Source organism: Nomascus leucogenys, chromosome 15 (assembly GCF_006542625.1).
Source record: "Nomascus leucogenys isolate Asia chromosome 15, Asia_NLE_v1, whole genome shotgun sequence".
In the NCBI taxonomy this organism is placed as follows: Eukaryota; Metazoa; Chordata; class Mammalia; order Primates; family Hylobatidae; genus Nomascus; species Nomascus leucogenys.
The window spans coordinates 32,751,708-32,778,188 of NC_044395.1; the positions used below are offsets into that span (position 1 = coordinate 32,751,708).

The following is a 26,481-nucleotide window of genomic DNA, read 5'->3' on the forward strand; positions in this document are numbered from 1 at the left end:
CACACGCACAAATGAGTATAAGTAAAACTGGAGAAATCTGAATAAGATCAGTGAGTATCAATGTAAGTATTCTAGTTATGATATTACACTACAGTTTTGTACAATGTCACCATTAAGGGAGAAACTGGGCAAAGTGTACAAAGGATCTCTCTGTATTACTTCATACAATTGCATGTGAATCTACATTTATCTCAAGAATTTTAATTTAAAAATGTTAAATATGGTAACATTTTAACTGTCAAATCTGGGTGGAGGGTATGTTATGTATTCCCTGCACTTTTTTCATATTTAAAAGAAAAAAGCAATATCTGGAACCCACTACAGAACTGATTCAATCACCAGAGGTAGAAGTAGAGATCAGTCATCTATACAGACAGTCCCCAACTTATGATGGTTCAACTTGAGATCTTTTGACTACAATGGTGCAAAAGTGATACACATTCCATAGGGACTGTACTTCAAGCAGCCATGCAACCATCATTTTTTCACTTTTAGTACAGTTTTCAATAAATTACACGAGACATTCAACACTTTATTGTAAAATAGGCTTTGTGTTAGATGATTTTGTCCAACTGTAGGCTAACATATGTGTTCTAAGCACATTTAAGGCAGGCTCGATTAAACTATGATGTTTGGTATGTTAGGTGTCTTAAATGCATTTTTGACTTCTGGTATTTTCAGCTTACAATGTGTTTATTGGGACCTAACCCCCTCATAAGTTGAGGAGCATCTCAATTTGTAAAAAGCTTCACTCATTATTCTCAAGCAAAGCCAGGATTGTAAACTATTTGTTACTTTGGAGTGAGACCAAATTGGGTTCAAATCCTGGACCCAGCAATCACTTGTCCTGTGACCTATGGCAAATTACTTAACCTCTTTAAGTTTTAGCCTCCTCATATAAAGTGGAAATGTAATAGAGCCTTGGTAATCCACTTTTTTGGATTTATAGCATATTTTCTGCTTCCATAACTATAAGCACATCCTTGACTGATGCAGGAAGCTAGCTTACTCCTTTTCCTAATGTCAGGCAATGCTGCTCAATACAGTGCTGCTCCTCTAATTCTAGTAACTGTTCCTCATTTTGAGTTTAGGGTTCTCACTACTCCTTCCATCTGGTTGTCATGTTGTTGATTCTACCTCTGGCTGAGTAGTATGTATCTCAGATCTGGCCAATAGCATTTCTAAGGCTACAGGGATTAGTTAACAGATGGTCACTAATGGTCACTAAACCACTGGGACAAGATGGGATTTTTGTTGAGATTCTTGGGAATCTTGAGATAGGTGTTATTTTCCCACTGGTTTTCTGAACTGACAGGATGTATGCTAGGTACACTATTTTTTTTTTTTTTTTTTTTTTTTTTGAGACAGAGTCTCGCACTGTTGCCTGGGCTGGAGTGCAGTGGCACCATCTTGGCTCACTGCAAGCTCCGCCTCCTGAGTTCACGCCATTCTCCTGCCTCAGCCTCCCGAGTAGCTGGGACTACAGGCGCCCGCCACCACGCCCGGCTAGTTTTTTGCATTTTTAGTAGAGACGGGGTTTCACTGTGTTAGCCAGGATGGTCTCGATCTCCTGACCTTGTGATCCGCCCACCTTGGCCTCCCAAAGTGCTGGGATTACAGGCGTGAGCCACTGTGCCGGGCCAGGTATACTAACATTTTTGTACATGGAAAGACACTAAGAATGGAGTCAACAGAGAGAATATGAACCGAGAGAGAAAACGGGTCTTGCGTTAAATCAGGCCAAAAAGCAAGCCAAACTACTATGGGATTTTCAGTTATGTGGGCTACTACATTCACTTTTTGCTTAAGGCAATTTGGATCAAATTTTCTTTCACTTACAACCCCAAAGATTCTACTGACTTAACCTACTTTGAAAGGGTAGTTGAGAAGATTAAATAAAGTAAGACATGTCAAGCACTAACTTTGACTAGAAACAAACATAACAACAGGCTAGGTGTGGTGGCTCACACCTGTAATCTCAGCACTTTGGGAGGCTGAAGCGGGTGGATCACCTGAGGTCAGGAGTTCAAGACCAGCCTGACGAACATGGTGAAATCCTGTCTCTACTAAAGCTACAAAAATTAGCCAGGCGCAGTGGCAGGTGCCTGTAATCCCAGCTACTTGGGAGGCTGAGGCAAGAGAATCGCTTGAACCTGGGAGGCAGAGGTGGCAGTGAGCAGAGATTATGCCATTGCACTCCAGCCTGGGTGACAGGGCAAGACTCCGTCTCAAAAAAAAAAACAAAAAAAACCCAATAATACTGTCTTTCTACTCCCAGAATTATAAGCACACCCTTTGACTTACAAGGGGTGCTAGATTTTTCCTGTTATTAATGTCAGATAATGCTGCTAGTATAAAATAGAAATAAATAGGCAATCTGATTTGTCGCCAAATAATATTTTAACCATTTGGTTAATACAAGGGAGAAAGACAAGGAAATCCCTACAATACTTTATTTTAGGTTTCTTTGGAAATATACTTCTGCCTGTGGGTTTAATCTTCCTTAACTTTTGCCTTTCTTCAAGGTACCTTTCCCCATTCTTTGTTTCTTCACAAACATTATCTAATAGGACTCCCAGATGTATTTTGAAGAATTTCCTGACTACTTCGTGCAGGCATGATTTCTTCTCCTGAAGTTTTTTTGCAATTACGGTCTCTGCTAGGCATCCGATACTCACATGCTGTCTTGTACTATTGGTAATACTAACATATATGAATGCCTTATGTCTCCAACAAGACCAACTTTCTTGAGTAATTGAGTCTTTCTCTTTCTCGTTGCACCTAACACAGTTATGGGCACTAGAATGTAACCTCCCTAATTTAGAAATTTTTGTTAATTGGTGTATTTGCAGTGCCTCAAAAGTGGCCAGGACATAACAGGTAATCAATAAGCATCTGTGGGGCCGGGTGTACTGGCTCACACCTGTAATCCCAGCACTTTGGGAGGCCAAGGTGGGCAGATCACTTGAGGTCAGGAGTTCAAGACCAGCCTGGCCAACAGTGTGAAATTCCATCTCTACTAAAAATACAAAAATTAGCCAGGCATGGTAGCACGCACATGTAGCCCCAGCTACTCGGGAGGCTGAGGCCTGAGAATGGGTTAAGCCCAGGAGGCGAAGGTTGCAGTGAGCTGAGATCACGCCACCAGCCTGGGTGATGGAGCGAGACTCTGACTTAAAAAAAAAAGCACCTGTAGCATGCATGAGAATGAATGGTACTTCTTTACAAATTCTTGTTGATTACTGGATGACTGAGAAGCCTTCAGGGTAGATAGTTTTCCTTAAGAAGCCTTCAGTGAGTTTCCAGAACCTTCAGACCAGTTTTCAAAGTTTTAAGGACCAATGCTGGTTGCAGATGAGTTGGAACAAGGATGACAGACCTGTGAATCTGAATACAAGGAGAACTCCGGACAAGGGAGCTTCCTTCTCTGACCACAGCTTCCTACCACAGTTTCCACTTCCCAGTTCTTAGTACCTCAAACACTAAAATTTAATAATTCACACAGTCAGCTACCCTTTTTTGGGCCATATTTGATTTTTTTTTTTCTATCGAGCATTCTGTTGTCCCATACTTCATGATGCCTTGAGATGTTACAATTGCTATGAGCTCAGTTCAGTTAATTCTGTGCTTTGACAACTACTATGTACCTCTCTTTGATCTTTGGACTTTGGACTTTTTTCACCCCAATTTATCACTGCCGGACTAATCTTTCTAGAATATCACTTTCATGATGCTACTACCCCTATTTAAAAGTCCTTAATGATTGCTATACATCACCTACTTAAAAGATTTAAATTTCTTAGCTTTGTGCCCACAGCTCTCAGTGACCAAGTCCCCAGTAATCTATCTTCCCTGTTATTATCCAGAACTCCAGAACAGAACTTATTAGTTTTAACTACTCAAATGTACTCATGTGCCCCCAAATCACCTTATGTTTTTGTATCTTTGAATTTATTTTTGCTCATGTGATCTAAATATCCCAACTTCTCTAAGTTCCTCTTTTTAATGTCCAAATTACAATTCTGCAAGACCCCTCTTCTTTAAGTTACTTTTGAAATTTTTGAAGAATGCTCTCAGAAAGTCTCAGAAAGCCATTCTGTGGTCACTTGTCACCATGGCCAGTTGTCTCACTCCAGACAACCCCTCTTCTCTCAGTTGGTCACAGTTTGCTTTTACAAAGCTGGCTTCTACAGGCTGCGGCTGCTGCTCTCTAGGGACAATTTTTGCCACAGGCATGTTCCTGGGCTGCATATCTAATCCCATGCTGGGCAGCTAAATCCAGACTACAGTATGAATCCAGACTATAATAGTTGGCAAAATTTAACAAAAGGTTGAAGTATAACTAGAGGGACGACTGTACAGTAAATTTAAGGTGGGCACGTAGGTATAAAGGCTGCTAGAGTCCACCAGCTCAGCCCCTGCAGAGGAGGCTTCCATGCTGATGATCTACAACCCTCAGCACCAACCTTTCCCCCTCCCTCACTTTCCACACTCTCCACAGTTGTACTTCAAAGGCCGTTTCTCTCTACCAACAGTACTTTGTCAGTCAGAGAATGGGTATGTATTGTCTTTCAAGTTCTAGGCATTGTGGACACAAAGGTAAACAAAATGGACACAGTACTTGTTTTCATGAAAGATATTAAAGAAATTATAACAAATAGCTGAGCAAATAGTTCCAAGTGTGCAAATGCTGCCAAAGAAATACCTGGAGTCCGTGCTCAGGACCTCTACATTCTCTGGGGCCTCCAAAGAGGAAAAACCAATTTTCCCATCTCTCCAGTCAAATTAATAATAATCTATATAAAAGCAATTCTGGCCCCAAGAAGACAGCTTTTTACATTATTATGCAGACACTTAACTGTTTCTCTTTTTTTTCTTCATATTTCCTCAGTAGAGAATGCAGCCAAAATTCATGAGCACTTAATCTATGTGCCTGGCATCATTCAAAGACCAACATATGTATTAATTAATACAATTTTCCAAAAAAAGGGAACTTATGAGGTAGTCCTATTATTATTATTATTTATTTTAATTTTTTTTTTGAGACAGTCTGCTCTCTCGCCCAGGCTGGAGTGCAGTGGCGCGATCTCAGCTCACTGCAACCTCCGCCTGCTGGGTTCATGCCATTCTCCTGCCTCAGCCTCCCGAGTAGCTGGGACTACACGCACCCACCACTATGCCCAGCTCATTTTTTTTTTGTTATTTTGTTGTAGAGCTGGGGTTTCACTGTGTTAGCCAGGATAGTCTCGATCTCCTGACCTTGTGATCTGCCCGCCTCGGCCTCCCAAAGTGCTGGGATTATAGGCGTGAGCCACCATGCCCTGCGAGGTAGTCCTATTATTTTTTTCCATTTTATAGAAAAGACAATTAAGGCGCAGAGAGTTAAGTAACCAGCTCAAGGTCACACAGCAAGTAATGGCAAATTAAAAAATCCAGGCAACCTGACAGCCCAGCCTAAACTCTTTATCACTACTCTATTATGCCTTATAATACTGATAATTTGCATAATCACAAATGAGTCATCAAATGATTTTTCCAAAACAATGGAGCAATCTTTCCTCAGAGGTCCTATCTACCTCCACCTTCAGAGCTGAGAAAAAATAGTAGCAATTCCTCAGAATCACTTTCCCATCTTTTGCCTCTGGACGTTCATCCCAGGGCCAAGCCCAGAGTACCTTGCCACATCATGCACTCCCTTCAACTGCTGTTCTCTTCCGTTGCTGATATCCCACCAGTCTTTCCATAGAAGCCAGACTAAGCCTATCTTAGTTCAGAGTGATCTCTTCTATCTCTGAATTCACGCAACAATCACTATTGGTAGTCACACTCTTAAAGATTACCTTCCTAAATAGGTTTATAGGGAGTGTATGTTTCCCCAAAGTAAACTGCCCAGTGCCTTGCATAGAATTGGTATTCAAAAAGAATTACTGATTGGCCACTTGATTGATCGAAAGGGTCTTCAGGTCATAGGGAACTGTGAGGTAAGCAGCAAAGCTGGTAGCAAACAGACATTTCAGTTCTTGATTTTATGTTTTCATGTAATTTAAAAAAATCTATGGGTATTATGAGGATATCTGGAAAGTAGTTATTCATTCAATAAACATTTAATATGCCAAGACATTGTGTTAGGTATTAGAAGTAAAACATACTCTTTCTCCTGAGCTCTATACCCAAATTGGCAGCTGCATTCCAGATTCAAATCCAGGTTCAAGTCCAAGATTATCGTCTTTATCCCACAACACAGAAACACATCTTTCAAACTTGCTCCTCCTCAAACCTCAACATTTCTTACCGGCTTCCCATGACCCATGGGATATATGTCAATGATTTTTGCCATCCAAAAAAACCAAAAAAAATCTAGGTTATACATTCATTCTATGAATGAAATAAGGAACAGTACTGAGATAATCTGCTTCTCACTCTTTGAACAACTTACTAATGCCATCAGGCAACTTTCTTTGTTTACATGTAGCTCTTGTATTAGCTGTGGGACAGCTGCAGTTTTAATTTATTATGTGATAAAAGAGTTTACGACTACTTTCAGAATCTTTTTTTTTTTTTTTCTGAGACGGAGTCTTGCTCTGTTGCCAGAGCTAGAGTACAGTGGCGCAGCCTCGGCTCACTGCAACCTCTGCTTCCTGGGTTCAAGTGATTCTCTTGCCTCAGCCTCCTGAGTAGCTGGGACTACAGGCACACGCCACCACAGCCACCTAATTTTTGTACTTTTGGTAGAGACGGGGTTTCACCATGTTGGCCAGGATGGTCTCGATCTCTTGACCTCGTGATCCACCTTCCTTGGCATCCCAAAGTGCTGAGATTACAGGTGTGAGCCACCGCGCCAGGCCCCAGAACATTACTTTTTTATTGAGGCTTTTAAATGGAACAAATGAAGCAAAAGAATTGTTATGCTTTGCCTAGCTTTAGAGATGTAAAAGCTTGTGCAATGAAGAAATGTAATTAAATGAAAGAAGTTAAATAAACTAACAATTCATATTAATGATCAGTGGTAGAAATGTTTAGTTTTCTGCTACATTTTCAATCCAGAATTAATTAGCTTATAAACTAAAATACATGGAAAGGTGAGTATTCACTTGAATCACAATGCAACAAATATGAACTAGATTTCTAATTCCTTGTAACTTTTTGTAAAAATTCCATAACTTTTTTGGTATAGATTTTATTACAGATGAAATTTGATCCCCAGTTAGTATTCCACACAAATTTTTAAAAAGGCATCTTGGTGTTTGCTTTCTTCTGCTCTAAGTAGGCTCCTTACATTTTTCTTGAATTAATTTGCAAAGTATATGTTTATCTATAAGTTAGTATTAAGATAGAAAAATGATAAATAAAAAATAGTAGAGGTACATAATCTGAAAGAGCATTAAGACATGTCTCCCACACCATAACAGTGGTATAAAACATGAAGGTGACGCCTGATAGGATCCACAATAAAGTAAGAAAATGTCTGTTCATGATTCTTTGATGAAGGATAGCACATACCAGCAGAATCCTGAAAAAGACAAACCTAAATTACTATTTTTATTTTATTTATTTATTTAATTAATTTATTTATTTATTTTGAGATGGAGTCTTGCTCCGTCGCCCAGGCTGGAGTGCAGTAGTGCGATCTTGGTACACGGTGACCTCTGCCGCCCGGGTTTAAGTGATTCTCCTGCCTCAGCTTCCCAAGTAGCTGGGATTACAGGCATGTGCCACCATGCCTAGCTAATTTTTGTGTTTTTAGTAGAGACGGGGTTTCAGCATCTTAGCCAGGCTAGTCTTGAACTCCTGACTTTGTGATCCACCCGTCTCGGCCTCCCAAAAGGCTGGGATTACAGGTGTTAGCCACCCCGCCCGGCCAATCCTAAATTAGTTAGTATACAACTACATTTAAGTGATAATCAACATATTTGCCTATTATGTATTTTCTGTCAAAACAGGAAACATGGATAAAATCTTTGACAAAAAATTGGCAGTTAACTAATGACTTAAAATATTTATGGACAGCACAGTCTACTACGATAGGAATACATATGTACTATACTTACATGCATAATTTTTGTCTTTAAGGAATTTATAGTCCAAAGACAAATCCCATCATTTAAAAAAAGTGCTTTTAAAGTGCTAATATTGCAAAAATTTTATATTTAGCAATTTTCTATCTTTGTTTTCTCTCTCTTTTTTTTTTTTTTTTTAACTGTTTTTGGAGTTGGAGTCTTACTCTGTTGCCCAGTCTGGAGTACAGTATTGGTACCATCACGGCTCACTGCAACTTTCGCTTCCTGGGTTCAAGCAATTCTCATACCTCAGGCTCCAAGTAGCTGGGATTACAGCCGTCTGCCACCACACCTGGTTAATTTTTTGTATTTTTTCTAGAGATGGGGTTTTACCATGTTGGCCAGGCTGGTTTCGAACTCCTGACCTCAAGTGATCTGCCCTCTCAAAGTGCTGGGATTACAGGCATGAGCCACTGCACGGGGTGGGGACTATGTTTCTTTTGTTTATCACTGTGACTTAGCCCAGCACAATAGCTGATACACAGTATATGTTTAACAAATAACTTGTTAAGTGATCGAATGAAGATACTTAGAAACTGCTTTGAATGTAATAATATCTTTTGTATAATACTGAAATTCAAGTACCAGATTCTATGTATAAAGACACATTTATGGCATTCTTTTTTTTTTTTTTTGATGGAGTCTCGCTCTGTCGCCCAGGCTGGAGTGCAGTGGCACGATCTCAGCTCACTGCAGCCTCCACCTCCCAGGTTCAAGTGATTCTCCTGCCTCAGCCTCCCTAATAGCTGGGACTACAGGTGCGTGCCGCCATGCCCAGCTAATTTTTTGTATTTTTAGTAGAGACGGGGTTTCACAGTGTTAGCCAGAATGGTCTCGATCTCCTGAGCTCGTGATCTGCCTGCCTGGGCCCCCCAAAATGGGATTACAGGTGTGAGCCACCGGGCCTGGCGACATTTATGGCATTCTTATTTATCTGCCCTATAAATGATGGCTTGACAGACTAAGAGAACAGTGTTCTACTCCATCTGAGTCACAGATTTAGCTCCAAAATAAGTAGGCAATGTTATTAGATACAGATGACAGAAAGGAAGCCAGGGAAAAAAGTTCAAACTGTTCTCCAAACAAAAGCATACTCTATCAACTTTTAATTTTAACAAAACTCTAAATAACATTGTCTTTTCTCCTAGGCATAACATTGTCCTGATTGTTAACTCCAGTTGTAACAACTCTATTAATAAAAAGTAATTAAATTCTTTGGTTGCAGAAGTTCTCTCACACTTACATAGGCTGAAACTTTAAAGACAGAAGAGGTAATTTGTATTTTCTTGGTTTGAGGATTCTTTCGAACACTAAAAAAAGGAAGAAAAAGTGCTTTTAACATATAATAGGCATTGGCATATACATTTCAATAGTGATCCCTTTTAGTATTTAAGTGTTCTTATTCATATAGAACATGGAAATACATACTACCCAACTAAGTGGTTTGAAAAAATGGCATCTGAGGCTTCATCCAAGAATGGGCAAGGTCAACTGAATTGAAATAGCAGAAAATTGAATCTTACAGTTAGAAGGTTTAAGGTCAGTCTGAGACTCAGATGATGAAATTACCTTCCCAGGCTACAGAGACAATTATTGGACAAATAGGGATTTGTAAAAATCAGACTGAAGTGTAAACAGCCATACGGGGTAGATAAAAGCATGCTAGACTGAAGACTTAATGTAAATACAAATGCTAGTTCTGCCACTGACCTGTTCTTTCACTTTGAGTAGGATTAACTTTTCTGAGCCTCAATTTTCTCACATGTAAATTGGGAATAATATGTTCCTTTTAGTATATGAAAATCAAATGAGATAATGTACATAAAAACTATTTGTTGGCCAGTCGTGGTGGCTCATGGCTGTAATCTCAGCACTTTGGGAGGCCTAGGCAGGCGGATCACCTGAGGTCGGGAGTTCGAGACCAGCCTGACCAACATGGAGAAACCCTGTCTCTACTAAAAATACAAAAACGTAGCTTGTAATCCCAGGTACCCGGGAGGCTGAGGCAGGAGAATCGCTTGAACCCGGGAGGCGGAGGTTGCAATGAGCCAAGATTGCACCATTGCACTCCAGTCTGGGCAACAAGAGTGAAACTCCATCTCAAAAACAAACAAACAAACAAACAAACAAACAAAAAACCCCCCCCAAAACCCAAACAACTATTTGTTAAATCATATATTGCTAAGTTATATCATATTAAAAATAATTTTTTTTCAGTAGCTTTCTTTCAGTTACTCTCCCCACAAAAGATTTCCTATGGCAATGTGTAGTGAGAAAGCAAAATAAGGATTGAGAAAATAAGCTACAGATATATATTTATAATTTGTTACAGATATATAAATAAATATACACACACCTTATATTTATAATGCCTTACAGTTTGTAAAACATTTTTTACACAATTTTTAACTTTTTATTTTTTATTTTTGTAGAGACAAAGTCTTGCTATATTGCCCAAGCTGGTCTTGAAACCCTGGCCTCAAGAGATCCTTCTGCTTTGGCCTCCCAAAATCCTGGGATTACAGGTGATGGCCACTGCACCCTGCCTCCAAAATACCCTTATATACATTATCTCATTTATTTATTTATTTATTTTTTTTTGAGACGGAGTCTTGCTCTGTCACCAGGCTGGAGTGCTCTGTCACCAGGCTGGAGTGCAGTGGCGCGATCTTGGCTCACTGCAGGCTCCGCCCCCCGGGGTTCACGCCATTCTCCTGCCTCAGCCTCCCGCGTAGCTGGGACTACAGGCGCCTGCCACCTCGCCCGGCTAATTTTTTGTATTTTTAGTAGAGACGGGGTCTCACCGTGTTAGCCATGATGGTCTCGATCTCCTGACCTTGTGATCCGCCCGCCTCGGCCTCCCAAAGTGCTGGGATTACAGGCGTGAGCCACCGCGCCCGGCCACATTATCTCATTTAAAGATCACACAACTCATTGAGGTAGGCATTATTTTGTCAATTTTATGGACAATATAACTAAAGAAGCTAAATGCTATAATTAAGAGAAGCTAAATAAAAGTGGTATTTCTGGGAATAGAATACAGGTGACTCAGAGTCCAGTCATCTTTCTGTTACACCTCAGCTGCTTATCCCAGACCTATACACTCTATAAATATTTAATACATATGTATCAAAGGTATTATTAATGTGTGACATGTATAGGTAAAATTTAAAGGAAGATACCCTCTTCTCTACTTTTTTAGGTGTAAGTATTGCTTCTCCATCTACTACATATGTAAAAGTAATTGGGAGAGGGAGAGAAGAAGGAGGAGGAGGAGGAAAAAGGAAGACTCAGTTTGAGCGGTGTGTGTATGTGTGGTTGAGCTTGTGTATCTTTTGGGGATGACCAGCCATAGCCATTTCAGGGTTCAAGAATCTTAGGTGGTTTTCATCTCTACTAGATATTTCATTTAGACTTAAACCCAGGATTAAATTGATTTCCAAATATTTCTATGACATAGGTCAAGTTCATTTTCTTTTGATTTCTCTATTGCTTAACATACTGCTTAAAAGTTGAATACTACTTTTAAGATTTTGTGCTTACCCAAGGGATGACTATAACCACTATACATAAAATACTTTGCATGCACCTACATAATCACCTAGGTCAATATAAAGAACATATCTACGGTTATATCTAATTCTAAGTATTGATCTGTGGGTGGTTATATGGTATAAACATACAAAAAGATTCACCAAATTGTGTGTATATTTATGATTTATTCATTTTACTATACATAAATTATTTCCATTTAAAAATCTGAAGAAAGAAAAAACTTTGTAAAAGTGTTTATCAAATCAGTTTAGAGGAAAATTTGGTATTTGATACTAGAACAATCACTTAACACATATAAACATGTACCACAAGTATATTGGCCGGGCATGGTGGCTCACATGGCTCACACCTGTAATCCCAGCACTTTGGGTAGCCGAGGTGGGCAGATAGCCTGAGGTTAGGAGTTCCAGACCGGCCTGGCCAACATGGTGAAACTCCGCCTCTACTAAAAATACAAAAATTAGCTGGGCCGTGGTGGCATGCGCCTGTAGTCCCACCTACGGAGGAAGCTGAGGCACGAGAATCGCTTGAACTTGGTAGGCGGAGGTTGCAGTGAGCCGAGATTGCACCACTGCATTCCAGCCTGGGTGATAGAGTGAGACTCCCATCTCAAAAACAAAAACAAAAACAAAAACAAGTGTATTGTTTTAGAAAGAAACCACCATTTGTACATTATTAGATGTTAGTTACTAATGGAAAGAAATCATATTATTCTATTACCTCTGATCCTATATTAGTATTACTTTAAAATATCTCTAAAATCATTCGTCTAATTTTTTATAGGCCTAGCAAGAAAGTACAGTTATCACCTGTCCTGTATCTCTTAAGAAAAAAGGAAAAGGAAATATAAAGTGATATTGAATAGTGCTCTGTGGTGTTCTACTAATAATTGCATTATATCAGATCTTTATCTATCACTAACTCCATCCTCTGAAAACCATGGTTTTTAAGGATAAAGAAACAAAATATCCATATAATATTTTTTAAAGTGTAATTATATTAATGGTTTGGACATAATATAGTTGTTTCTTGTCAATGTCATTTGCGATTATTTCTGAGGATCAGTCCCATATTGACTCTAAACTCTGGGGTGTCCAGACTATTCTAAGTAACTCTGCACATTTTAAAAAACAAGGACCTGACTGGGCGCAGTGGCTCACACCTGTAATCCCAGCACTTTGGGAGGCTGAGGCAGGTGGATCACCTGAGTCCAGCCTGGGTAATATGGTGAAACCCTGTCTCTACAAAAAATATGAAAAACTTAGCCAGGTGTAGTGGTGCATGCTTGTGATCCCAGCTATTCGGGAGGCTAAGGTGGGAGGACTACCTGAGCCCAGGAGGCAGAGGTTGCAGTGAGTCGAGATGGGCAACAGAGTGATATCCTGTCTCAAAAAAAATAAAAAGATAAAAAATAAATAAAATAGGCCGGCGCAGTGGCTCATGCCTGTGATCCCAGCACTTTGGGAGGCTGAGGTGGGCAGATCAGCCGAGGTCAGGTGTTTTGAGACCAGCCTGGCCAACATGGTAAAACCCCGTCTCTATGAAAAATAAAGAAATTAGCCAGGCATGGTGGTGTGTGCCTATAATCCCAGCTACTTGGGAGACTGAGGCAGGAGAATCCCTTGAACCCAGGAGGTGGAGGTTGCAGTGAGCTGAGATTGCGCCACTGCACTCCAGCCTGGCCTGGGTGACACGGTGAGACTCCATCTCAAAAAATAAATAAATAAAATTTAAAAAATAAAAAAAGGTGTGTTTTATAGGACCTGTTATAATGGATGAGGAAGAAAATATTTTAATAACATTTTTACCCTTTTGTTTGAGTTAGAGACTCCTAAAATCATACTCTGCAGTGTGCTCCCAACATGTACAAACATAAGGGATGGACTGTGCTAGAATGGATTAGCAACAATATTTATCTGCAAGGGCAGGTTAGACACTGTAAAGCAGTCATACTTTTTCTTAGCATCCAAAAATGTAGAAGAGAATCGCAGGTGAGAATCTGGAGAAGGGAATGTTGGGAAAAATAGCAGTTTCTTCAATGTGTAGGTTCTAAACCTATTTCTACTTCAAATATCTCCAACACAATCTCCTCCTCCACAGCACACAGTAGTGAGGAATTCCACAGGTTCATGTGGCTGATGGGGTACAACGCGTTGTGGTAGTAGTGGTAGTAGTAGGTGTGTACATGCATGAGTGCGTGTGTGTGTGTGTGTGTAGGGTATACAGAGAAGTCTCTTCAGGGAGTGCTAGAAGCAGTCTAGCAGGTTTACATGAACTTCAAATAATTAGGACAGTATGTTTGATATATTAATAAGTATGTGTATGCTTTTTCTGAAATTCTGTTTCTAACATATCTTCTTCCAATAATCTGTATGTGTTAACAATAACTTGTTCACTAAAATCACAGAGAGATTATAGAAACATTTTTCTGTTTTTAAAAACCATAAAATAAATTAATTGCATAACTAAATTATGCAGTTTGCTGTATAGCTATATGACACATGGCATGGATATGAGAATTAAGGTGTTGAGTATAAGTAAAGAAACAATTATAGGTCCAATGAGAAGCTAATTCTGGTTTTCTCCTATTAAAGTAAAATTATATAACTAACTTTTAAGACCCTTTGCTTTCTGTTGTTTTGCTTATTAAGATGATCCAACATCTTCATAACTGAAAAACCCAACCAAAGAACATTCACTTCAGTTAAAAGAAAGGTACGAATAAGAAATTTGTAAGGTTTTAATTCTCATTTGATCTTCAAAAAGAAAAATACTACTAGAATACCTCAAACTGTATAAGCACTGGGATTAATTTGAAAAGGTAAAGATTACACCTACATGAAAATTCTTCCACTTCTTTGGAACAAAGGTAATAATTGTTTTTACTATTAGTTAAGCAAACTCAAACATCTGGAGGGATCTCCTGTGTTCCCTTCAGATTTAAAAGGAGGCTTGGTAAGAAAAAAAGAAGGTTTGGAAGATGGCAGTTGGTAACAGGTCTGAATGAGGAAAAAAGCAGAAGAGCTAGATGAAGAATGAGGGGACTGAGAACTAAATGAGAGAGCAATCCAGAAATCTTTCTATTCTGGAAGAGAGGGGGAAGGTTATGAGAGGGGGGTGAGGGTAGAGCTTTTTATATGCTTTGGTTGTTAATATGACCACTGAATGATGTTGTGTAATTCCATCATGGTTAAACAAATAATTTATTCTATTAACTAGAGATTTACATATTGTGATCTAGCAACATTACCTCAACAGATCCTTATAGATAAGCTTTGTTGTTTCCAGATATGGGCTAATCACATCTTCATATTGACAAAGGGCTCCGCCAAGGCAAAGATGTTTGAAAAGACAAAACAGGAACTCTTCTCTATCTGGTTGGCTGAATATTTCATATTTTTCTGAGTCTTCCACTAGCAAAACCTAAGATGATAAAATTCATCTTAATGTAACATAACTCAAGATTTTAACTTTTGTGTTTTCAAAGGTTTCATTTTATATATCTAAAAATAATCTTACACCTATTTTAAGAACCAATCTTGAGTCAGCTGAAGAGAGTAACCTGTAATCTACATTTATTTGCCTCTATTTTATCATTAGGAACTGACGTTCAATGAAAAGGACAAATCAAAATTTAAAACACAGTGGCTAAGTCTTCCCTCCTTCCACTTTATTTCTTTATTCTAGTTTATATTTTTAGTAATTGTTTTAGTGTTATGTCACCTCAAATCTTATTTGGAAATAAATAGGAGCATAAATAAATGAGGACACTTCTCCATCCCATAAGGCCTCCATCTTGGCTTCTACACAGAGACTAAACGGTCATTTTCTAAGATCTCTCCTCTTATGGATTTGGATCACTATTGTTCTTACTCCCACAAGTACTCCTTTTTGAACCATTCAGGTGCTGGAGCCTCATATCCAGCTCTCACTTTCCTGCTCTCCTCTAGTAAGATCAATTCACACATCACCTATTGACAATGACTCTTGCTCTTCTGAGGTCTTGCTACCTCATACAGAAAGCAGAAAACTAGATCCGATGTAGGGGATTTTCTTATGCCATTGGGAAATACAGACCACTGATTCATTTATCAATTGTAGTGGGTATAATAAGGTGACCAATGTAAGATATAACATATATTTTTTCCACTGGATTGTTTATATCCTACCTACTTTGTTTATTTTTTCTTTTTTTAGAGATGGAGTCTCACTATGTTGCCCAGGCTGGTGTCAAACTCCTGGGCTCAAGTGACCTTCTTGCCTCAGCCTCCCTATTTTAAAAAAAGAATGTGAAGGCTGGGCATGGTGGTTCATGCCTATAATCCCAGCACTTTGGGAGGCCATGGCAGGAGGATCGCTTGAGGCCAGGAGCTTGAGGCCAGCCTGAGCAACATAGTGAGACTTCATCTCTACTAAAACCATCCCCCAAAATAAGCTGGACGTGGTGGCGAATGCCTGTAGCCCTAGTGAATCAGGAGGTTGAGGTGGGAGGATTGCTTGAGCTCAGAAGATGATTGAAGCTACAGTGAGCCGTGACTGCACCACTGCACTCCAGCCTGGGTGACAGAGAAAAAAAAAGTGAAATAGCTAAAAATAAAATATAGATATAATAAGACCCAAATAATAAAAGACAAATAAACTATGGTCAAGAAATAAAGTGGAAAAAAAAATACATATAAACAACTTTAGATGGGAGGGATGTCAAGATGGTTGACTAGGGGCATCTGGCACTCACTTCCTGAACAAAGTAGAACCAAAATAGCAAGTAGATAATCACACTTCAAAGAGGGCATCTAAGGCCAGGCGCGGTGGCTCATGCTTGTAATCCCAGCACTTTGGGAGGCCGAGGCGGGCGGATCACGAAGTCAGGAGATCGAGACCACGGTGAAACCCCGACTCTACTAAAAATACAAAAAAAGTTAGCCGGGCATGGTGGCGGGTGCCTGTAGTCCCAGCTACTCGGAGAGGCTGAGGCAGGAGAATGGCGTGAACCCGGGAGGCGGAGCTTGCAGCGAGCCGAGATTGCACCACTGCACTCCAGCCTGGGCGACAGAGCAAGACTCCGTCTCAAAAAAAAAAAAAACAAAAAAACAACAACAACAAAAAAAAACAGAGGGCATCTAAGAGAGAACACGGGAATTCAACAGAGAGGTGGCAGGAAACACACAAGCACAGAAGGAGCTGGGATTGGCTGGGAGTCTGGAGAGGCTTCCCAATGCAGGGAAATGGTAAGTGAAAGACCCCAGCAGTCTACATTTCTACTGTGTACTCCTGCAATCCTCACCATGGGAGAGCTCCTCAACCCTCATGGGCCCAGAGACTAGTAATAGGCTGCTGCCTGGAGACCACACAATGGCACTGCTCCAGGGAGGAGCTCATGCTGCCTCCCACCACCCACCACCTCTCCCCCACCTCCAACTTCTAAGCAGCTGCAGGATGGCACCATTTTGAGAATCCAACTCCTACCAGACTGCATCCTTCTTTGGGGCCCAAGAGTCCTTGCATCTCCACATCCCTAGAGCCCCACTGACATCCCCAAATGTCCACCTGGACTCTGCATGGTGTCTTGTACCCCGGGGAATGAGTGATGCAGTACACTGAGGAGGCTGCCCTTGAGACAAAGGGAGACAAAGTGTGTGTTCCCCAGAGCCTGAAACCCACTTACCTGGGGCCGCTGTCACTGATAGCAACCTTGCCACCACAAGCAGCAGGTCTACCACGCACTTGCATGTTCCCTGAAGATGGGGTCTCCCACCCACAGCTGAGGGGCTGAAGCATACACTACAGGCAGCGACCTTGTACCCCCCATTCCCTTGGTAGCAGGGCCACTACACGCTTGCATGTGCCCTGAAGCCTGGCTCTCCCTACTGTTGCTGCCACTACTGCCATGGCCACTGTTGCTGGGGGCTGAAATGTGTGCTCTCCAGAACCCAAGATCCACCTGCCAGTGGCTGCAGCCACTGACAGCAACCCCATCCCACCCCCTGCAGCAGGGCCACAGCTCCCTTGCACATGCCCTCAGGATGAGCTTTCTCCACTCATTGCCCCTGCTGCTTCCATCTGAGCACTTTGCTAGGGGGCTTGAGGATCACCCTGCCCAACTCACAAGAGACTCCACCTGTATGCACCACTGGAGGACCTGAGGACAGCCCCTCTGGCCTGGCACTGTCCCCCATCCAGTGCCCAAGCACACCCAGGACTCTGGGGTTTTCCCCATCCCATCCACCACCACCACTGCTGACATCTGTGCACTCCTCTTGGGGACCTGAGCACAGGCCTACTCAACTGGCCACCACCACAGCAGCTGGCACCCACCCATACTTGCTCCCTGGGGGCCTGGGGATTGGCCTGCCTAGCATGTCACAGCCACCACTAATATAAGTGTGTACTGCTTGGGAACCCAAAGGTTGTGCCACCACTGCTACAGCCATCATCCATTTAATGCATACTGCCTGAGGACCCAAACACACATCCACACACCCAGCCCACCACTAACACTGCTGGCATATGAGCAAGCTGCGTGGAGGCCCAAGAATCAGCCTGCTTGGACCTGCTAACACCACTGCCTGCCTACACTGCTCAGGGGCCCAAGGACAGGTGTGCTTTGGCCAGCTGCTGCCACTACTGGGGCCCAAATACTGGCCTACCTGTCCCCAGCAAAACCTCACTCCAGCCTCTACTAATAATTGCAACCTAAGCCACTGACGAAACCACAGACACCAGTGATGCTGAGTACACCTGAATAAATCATATGGAGACTACACTACTGCATACACCCAGAAACAAAACCAAAGTGCTCTATCCAACCAACACCATAAGTACATCTTTGGGAAAAAGTCTTCTCCTAAAAAAGCCAATCCAATAAATTCAAAGAAGTGACCGTTAAACTAGATGCACAGATATTAATATAAGGACACAAGAAATACGAAAAGGCAAGAAAAGATGACACCTCCAAAGGAACACAATAATTCTCCAGCAACAGATTTAATAGAAAATACATTTATGAGCTATAAGAAAAAAATTCAAAATAATGATATGGCCAGGCATGGTACCTCACACGTGTAATCCCAAAACTTTGGGAGGCTGAGGTGGGTGGATCGCTTGAGCCCAAGAGTTTGAGAGCAGCCTGGGCAACATGGTGAAACCCTGTCTCTAGTCCTAAAAAAAAATTCTCTCAAAAAATTAATGATATTAAAGAAGCTCAGTGAGATACAAGAAAGCACAGATAAAGGATACAAAGAAATCAGAAAAACAATTCAGGATATGAATGAGAAATTCACCAAAAAGATAGATATCATTAAAAAGCACCAAACAGAAATCCTAGAACTGAATAATTCAATGAATGAAATAAAAGATTCAATTGAGAGTTTCAACAATAGACTACATAAAGCCAAAGAAAGAGTTTCAGAACTTGAAGACAGGTCTTTTGAAGTAAGCCAGTCAGACAAAAAAAAAAAAAAGAGAAAAAGAACAAACAAAACGTACATTACATATAGGATACCATAAAGCAAACACAGTTTTGAATTATGGGTGTTCCAGAAGGTGAAGAGAAGCCCAAAGGCATGAAAAAAAATCTATTTAACAAAATTATAGCTGAAAACTTTTCAATTCTAACAAGAGATTTAGATGACCAGATACAGGAACCTTAAAGATCCCCAAATAAGTACAGCCCAAAAAGGTCTTCTTGAAGGCACATTATCATCAGATCATCAAAAGTTAAAGAAAAAGAATTCTAAAAACAGCAAGAGAACAGTATCTAGTCACATATAAGGAAACCCTCAATAGACTCACAATGGATTTCTCAGAAGAAACCTTACAGGCCAGTAGGGGATGGGATGATTCAAAGTGCTGAGAGAGAAAACAAACAAAGAAAAAAACTAGCAGCCAAAAATACTATACCCAGCAAAATTATCCTTCATAAATGAAAGAGAAAGTATTTCCTAGACAAGCCAAAATGGAGGAATTCATCATCATTAGGCCTGCCCTGTAAGAAACGGTTAAGGGAGACCTACACCTGAAAGCAAAATTTGAAAACACAGAAGGATTCAAATATTGCCACTAAAGAAAACCACCAAACCCCAAAGATAAACAAAAAAAGAAAAAGGAACAAAAGATATACAAAGTAACCAAAAAAATTAACAAAATGACAGAAGTATGCCCTCGCATATCAATAATAACCTTGAATATAAACAGATTAAATTTTTCACTTAAAATGTGTAAACTGGCTGAGTGGATTAAAAAAAAAAAAACATGATCCAACTAACTATATGCTGCCCATAGCAAACTCACTTGACCTGTAAATAAAACAGTAAAAAGGGACAAAGAAACTCATTATATAATGCTAATGGGGTCAATTCAGGCAGAGGATATACTATTCTAAATATATATGCATCCAACACCAGCAGACATAAATATATAAAGCAAATATTATTAGAGCTAACAGAAGAGATAGACTCTAATACAGTAACAGTTGGGAAATTCAACACCCCACTCTCCACATCAGACAGATCATCTAGACAGAAAATTAATAAAGAAACACTGGATTTAAACTGCACTCTAGACGAAACAGACGTCTACAGAACATTTTATCCAACAGTTACAGAATATCTATTCTCATCAGCACATGGAACAGTCTTCAGGATAGACCATATGCTGGGTCACAAAACAAGTCTCAACACACTTAAAAAATTGAAAACATACCAAGTATCTTCTCATACCACAAGGGAATAAAACTAGAAATCAATAACAAAAGAAATTTTGGAAACTATACAAATACATGAGAACCAACAACACATTCCTGAATGACCAGTGAGTCAATGAACAAATTCAGAAGAAAAATTTAAACTTTCTTGAACAAATAAAAATGGAAATATAATATACCCATGCCTATGGAATATAGCAAAATTAGTGCTAAAAGAGAAGTTTACAGCAATAAATGCCTACATCAAAAAAGTACTAAGACTTCAAATAATCTAATGATGCAACTCAAGAAACTAAAAAAGCAAGAACAAACCTAAGTTAGTATAAGGAAATAAATACCAGAGCATGAATAAACAAAATAGAGACAAAAATAAATAAATAAACAAACAGAAAGGAACTCTAGATGGAGAAAGGCTATCAAAATTGTACATTACACTTAACACTACCATACAAGGGAAAGAGGAAAATACAATGAATTATACAACAATCACTGTCTAGTAGCAAGTGCACTTAATTATGAAAATTGATTAAGCTCATTCACAGTCTCTACCGAAAACTTACCAACAGGTCATTGCATATAAGAAGTATTTAAAAAACTCAACTCTATGGTGTTGTCCATACACAGTTTATTTATAATGCCTTGATGAAAACCAAGGTTATGTATGTCTAGGAAAATACAGGTAAGGGAAAGCAGTCCATACTTAATTGCTCTCTGGGTGTGCCACATGTAACACTTGCACATCTCCACTTCCTTCCTTCCTCCCTCCTTCCCTCCCTTCCTCTGTAAGAAAATGATGATGTGTTATTGAGGCCCATGTTTGCAACTATCTGAAGATCTGGCTTAAGAGAAAGGTGAATAAAGTACTTAGGAATGAGTAGTTAACACATTTCTTACGTGAATACTCTCCTATATTGAACTGATTAGACTGTGCAATTTTTGGGGGGTGGAGGAGACAGGGTCCCACTCTGTCACTCAGGCTGGAGTGCAATGGTGCCATCTTGGCTCACTGCAGCCTCAACTTCCTGAGTTCAAACAAGCCTCCCACCTCAGCCTTCCAAGAAGCTGAGACTACAGGTACACGCCACCATGACCAGGTAATTTTTTTTCTTTTTTTAGATGGAGTCTTGCTCTGTCGCCCAGGCTGGAGTGCAGTGGTGCAATCTCAGCTCATTGCAACCTCCGCCTCCTGGGTTTAAGCGATTCTCCTACCTCAGCCTCCCTAGTAGCTGGGATTAGCCAGGCGCGTGCCACCATGCCTGGCTAATTTTTGTATTTTTAATAGAGACGGGTTTTCACCATGCTGGCCAGGCTAGTCTTATACTCCTGGTCTGAAGTGATCCACCTGCCTCTGCCTCCCAAAGTGCTGGGATTACAAGCATGAGCGACCATGCCCAGCTAGGCTGTGTAATTTTAAAAAATATAATAATTTTAAAAATTTTTTTGGAATGAATGTGAAAACATAATATTCTATGGCTTTTCTCCCTCTCCATTCACATACAGATCTCTTCAGCTATGTAGCTCTTAGACAGAGGTCACACTTCTGAGCCACAGTCAGGAAAGTGGTAGTTATTAGTACTTACATTACAGTGAGCCAATACAATCTGTAGTGCTGCACAATGAGGGACCTTTTTTAGTTCAGGCTGAAGCTGGATGTTAGTTTTATTTTTTATCAGCCAGAAAGCAACCAAGTTAAAAGCCTTTCCTCCCTATTGCCACAGAGTAGCAATGAACCCAAGAGCAAGCCATACAGGCAACTAGTAGAAAAACACTGAGCTCCAGCATTTCATGAATAGAGGTGTTATTCATGGCAATAAATAAGACAGACAGCAAGCAGTTTTGCAGAGTATTCTGTTGGAAAACTAATACTTCTTTTTTAAAAACAATGTCCACTGATGATGCTCTTTCTGTAGAAGTGACAGTGAATTATCTAAAATTAGAGGTAAGGGTCTGTAGACCCTTATGCCAGAGAAGAAGTGTGAGAGAGAAGAGCTGCCAATAGTATCCAAAAGGAGGGAAACCCAGACGAAACATTTCCTGATTAGTAATTTCCAATCCTTGGTAAGGAGAAGTAGAAATTAATATGAGATACCTACTGCATAGTATTTTTTGTTTTGTTTTGTTTAATTTTTTCTTTTGAGACGAAATCTTGCTCTTTCACCCAGGCTGGAGTGCAGTGGTGTGATCTCGGCTCACCGCAACCTCTGCCTCCCAGGTTCAAGGAATTCTTGTGCCTCAGCCTCCCAAGTAGCTGAGATTACAGGCACCCGCCACCATACCTGGCTAATGTTTGTGTTTTTAGTAGAGACAGGATTTTGCCATATTGGCTATACTGGTCTCGAACTCCTGACCTCAGGTGATCTGTCCACCGTGGCCTCCCAAAGTGCTGGGATTACAGGAGTGAGCCACCATGCCCGGCCATGTATATTATTTATATTATCTCATGTTAGATATACTTCATTTACCTAAGAGCGAACTATATGTAGTCTCATTCAATTGTGTGTGTTTGGGTATTCTCAGTAAGTTAATTTTATTTTCTTCTTTAACTAAGTTAATGAGTGCTTTTAGGTATTGCCTTAGTGTAGACTGGTTGGATGCCTCCCTTTCTCCTACAGACAAGATTCCTGTGTCCGGAATGATGGATCAGTAGCTTCCCTAGTTCACTGCTATCTGGATTTGTAATACATCAGACTTGTACATCTCCCTTCTCTCTTAACTGAGGATAATAATAACAGTAGTAATTAATAGTAGTTGCTAATATTTTGGAAAACTTACTAAGCTCCAGCCATTGTGCTAAGCAAAGTAAGTGCATTATCTCACATAATTCTCACATTATGCCTACTTTATAGATGAAGCAACTGAAGCTTAGAGAAGTTAAGGATCAGCTACTAAGTGACAAAGACTGGATTTGAACATATGGCTATTTGACATGAAAGCCCTCATTTTTAACTACTTTAATACTCTCAATACTTGGAACAATGATAATATCAATAATACATTTCTTTTTTCTGTTTTTTAGGGACAAGGTCTTACTCTGTTGCCCAGACTGGGATGCAGTGGCACAATCATAGCTCACAGCAGCCTCAAACTCCTGGGCTCAAGCAATCCTCCCACCTCAGCTTCCCAAGTAGCTGGAACTACAGGTGCACTCCACTGCACCTGGCTTATTTCTTCATATTTTTGTAGAGATGGGGGTCTTGCTCTGTTGCCCAAGCTGACATTTCATTTTAACAGCATTTGATATTTCTAAAAGGTACATGTAAATGCTTCCTCAATTAATTTTCTCAATGATTTTAGGAAGAAGGTAGAATGGGCACTTTCACCTTCATGTTGTATAGATAAGATCTTGAGGCTCAAAAGATTGAGAAATTTGCCTAAGATTATTATCTTCTAAATAATAAATCAGGAATCAGGTAAATGATCTATATATTTTAATTCCAAGTTCAGTATACTTTTCACTAAAACAAAATTGAATTTAGTTAATCCAATGGCTTTGTTGATATTAGCAATGAGATAAAAAGATTCTTTTACTCCTGGGATGTTTTTATTTATTTATCTAAGTTTATTTTTGAGACAAGGTCTTGCTCTGTCACCCAGGTTGGAGTGCACTGGCATGATCACAGCTCATTGCAGCCTTGACTTCCCAGGCTCAAGCAATCTTCTCACTTCAGCTTTCCGAGCTGGGACTTCAGCCTTCCGGGCAGCTGGGAATACAGGTGTGAGCCACCAGCCTTGGCTAACTTTTGTAGTTTTTGTGGACAGGGTTTTGCTATGTTGCCCGGGCTGGTCTTGAACTCCTGGGCTCAAACCATCCATCCACCTCAGCCTCCCAAAGTGCTGGAATTACAAGCGTGAGCTACTGTGCGCAGCCCCGGGATGTTTTTAATATTCATTTGATAAGTTAAAAGGCCCACATTGAGCAAAAATGGCCTTATTAAATAGGCCAGGATTTCCCTGCTTCAGCACTATAGATATTTTGAGCCAGATAACTTTGTTGTGACTGTCCTGTGAGTTATATGATGTTTTGCAGCATCTCTACCCATCAGATGTTAGTAGCACCTATTTTAGAATTACTAAAATACACAAATAATTAATTGACGGTTAAAGTGCCATCTAAGTAGAAATCTACCAATGTTAGGATTATTACTGATCATTACTTATAAATAAGTGGTATCTTATGACAAGGTATTTTATGCTTTAAGCAGGCAAAGTTTTTGACATTTTTGCATTTCCTGAAATAAAATTCCACTGCAAAATTTTAAAATTCTGTACTTACTCTTCGTAACTCATCAGAAATGAGAAATGGATCACAAAAAGAATCTAAACATTTAACAATATGTCCACTGTCTCGTACAATATCTTCATCATATAATCGATGAAAAAATGACATTGAAAGCTGTGTGCAAGGAACATTTATAGCTTCAATTTTTTTCACTTCAGTTCCTGAAAAAAGATATTTTAAAAAGAATGGAGATAGAAAAATTTAGTATTCTCAACTATTTCCAAAATAAATCACTATGCAGAAATTCTAAGAAGTTAACAAATATGACATTTTTGATATATTTAAAATATATATTAGGTTATGAATTTTATTAAATTCTTATTTTGTAGCTTCTTCATTTCTGTTAATCATTTAGAGTTTATAACAAGGCCAGGCATGGTGGCTCATGCCTGTAATCCCAGCACTTTTGGAAGCAAAGGAGGGCGGATCACTTGAGGTCAGGAGTTCGAGACTAGCCTGGCCAACATGGCAAAACCCCCTCTCACTAAAAATACAAAAATTAGCCAGGCGTGGTAGCACACACCTGTAATCCCAGCTACTAGGGAGGCTGAGGGAGGAGAACTGCTTGAACCTGGTGGGCAGAGGTTGCAGTGAGCCAAGATTGCGACACTGCACTCCAGCCTAGGCTGCATCTCAAAAAAAAAAAAAAAGTTTATAACAAAATCTCACCATTTCAGGACTAGATGAATATAAATTAGAGGATACTTAAAAATGAAATACATTTATAAAAAATGTAGTAGAGGATTCTTAATGCATATATTATCAGAATTGCCTATAAAAGCATAGGAATTGCTTCATATGATTTTTTATTCCTATTATGCTTAATGCTTTATAACTCAGTTTTTTTTCCTTTGAGATGGAATTTTGCTCTTATTTCCCATGCTAGAGTGCAATGGCATGATCTCGGCTCACCACAACCTCTGCCAACCTGGTTCAAGCGATTCTCCTGCCTCAGCCTCCTGAGTATCTGGGATTACAGGCATGCGCCACCATGCCTGGCTAATTTTGTATTTTTTAGTAGAGACGGGGTTTCTCCATGTTGGTAAGGCTGGTCTTGAACTCTTGACCTCAGGTGATCCGCCCGCCTCGGCTTCCCAAAGTGCTAGAATTACAGGCATGAGCAACCGCACCTGGCCACAAAAATTTTAATTGATGAGCATTTGTAAAGTCCTTGAGTGTATCTTGAAAACATTTTCTCTTCATTTAAAAATTTCTTAGCTGGCGTGGTGGGTCACGACTGTAATTCCAGCACTATGGACAGCCGAGGCAGGTGGATCACTTGAGGTCAGGAGTTCGAGACCAGCCAGGTCAGGAGTTTGAGACCAGCCTGGCTAACATGGTGAAACCCCATCTCTACTAAAAATACAAAAATTAGCTGCATGTGGTGGCAGGTTCCTGTAATCCCAGCTACTCGGGAGGCTGGGAAGTGGAGTTTGCAGTGAGCCAAAATGGCGCCACTGCACTCCAGCCTGGGTGACCCAATGAGACTCCATCTCAAACAAACAAACAAAAAATTTCTCCCTTGGGATCTCATTTATAGTATTTACTACAAAAGACGGTTTTCTAAGTGAAGGTAAATTTCAAATCAGGCCCTAATCAAATTATCACAAATTAAGAATTACAGAAAACTGAAATAACAGCATTTCGTCTATTTTTCTCTTGTAGACTTAGTTTTGCCCCTATCCTCCATCCCCTATCCCACACTTATTTCCTGAATTTATCATTCAGGAATGGATTTTCTGCTACTAGAGGTCCCATTAAATTACAGAAAGTCATAAAGATTAAAATGTATATTTTTATTATTACCTCCATCCATCACTAAATCAGTCTCTATGTAGACACATATACACACACTCTCATTCTGATAGAAGACGGGTGGTGTTCTTTTG

At 40.0% G+C, this 26,481-nt stretch overlaps 1 protein-coding gene across 1 annotated transcript in view; it reads right to left on the reverse strand.

Annotated features, from left to right (window-relative positions):
• Window positions 1–7,161: 7,161 nt before the first annotated feature.
• The window catches only part of CFAP300 (cilia and flagella associated protein 300), a 34,972-nt gene continuing 15,652 nt past the window's right edge, over window positions 7,162–26,481 (reverse strand). The window contains exons 4-7 of the mRNA XM_003253037.4: window positions 24,587–24,753; window positions 14,863–15,035; window positions 9,301–9,367; window positions 7,162–7,510 (exon numbers count right to left, since the gene is read on the reverse strand). Of these exons, the coding sequence (XP_003253085.1) occupies window positions 7,382–7,510; window positions 9,301–9,367; window positions 14,863–15,035; window positions 24,587–24,753 (536 nt within the window). The 3' untranslated portion in view covers window positions 7,162–7,381. The remainder of the gene's footprint in view (window positions 7,511–9,300; window positions 9,368–14,862; window positions 15,036–24,586; window positions 24,754–26,481) is intronic.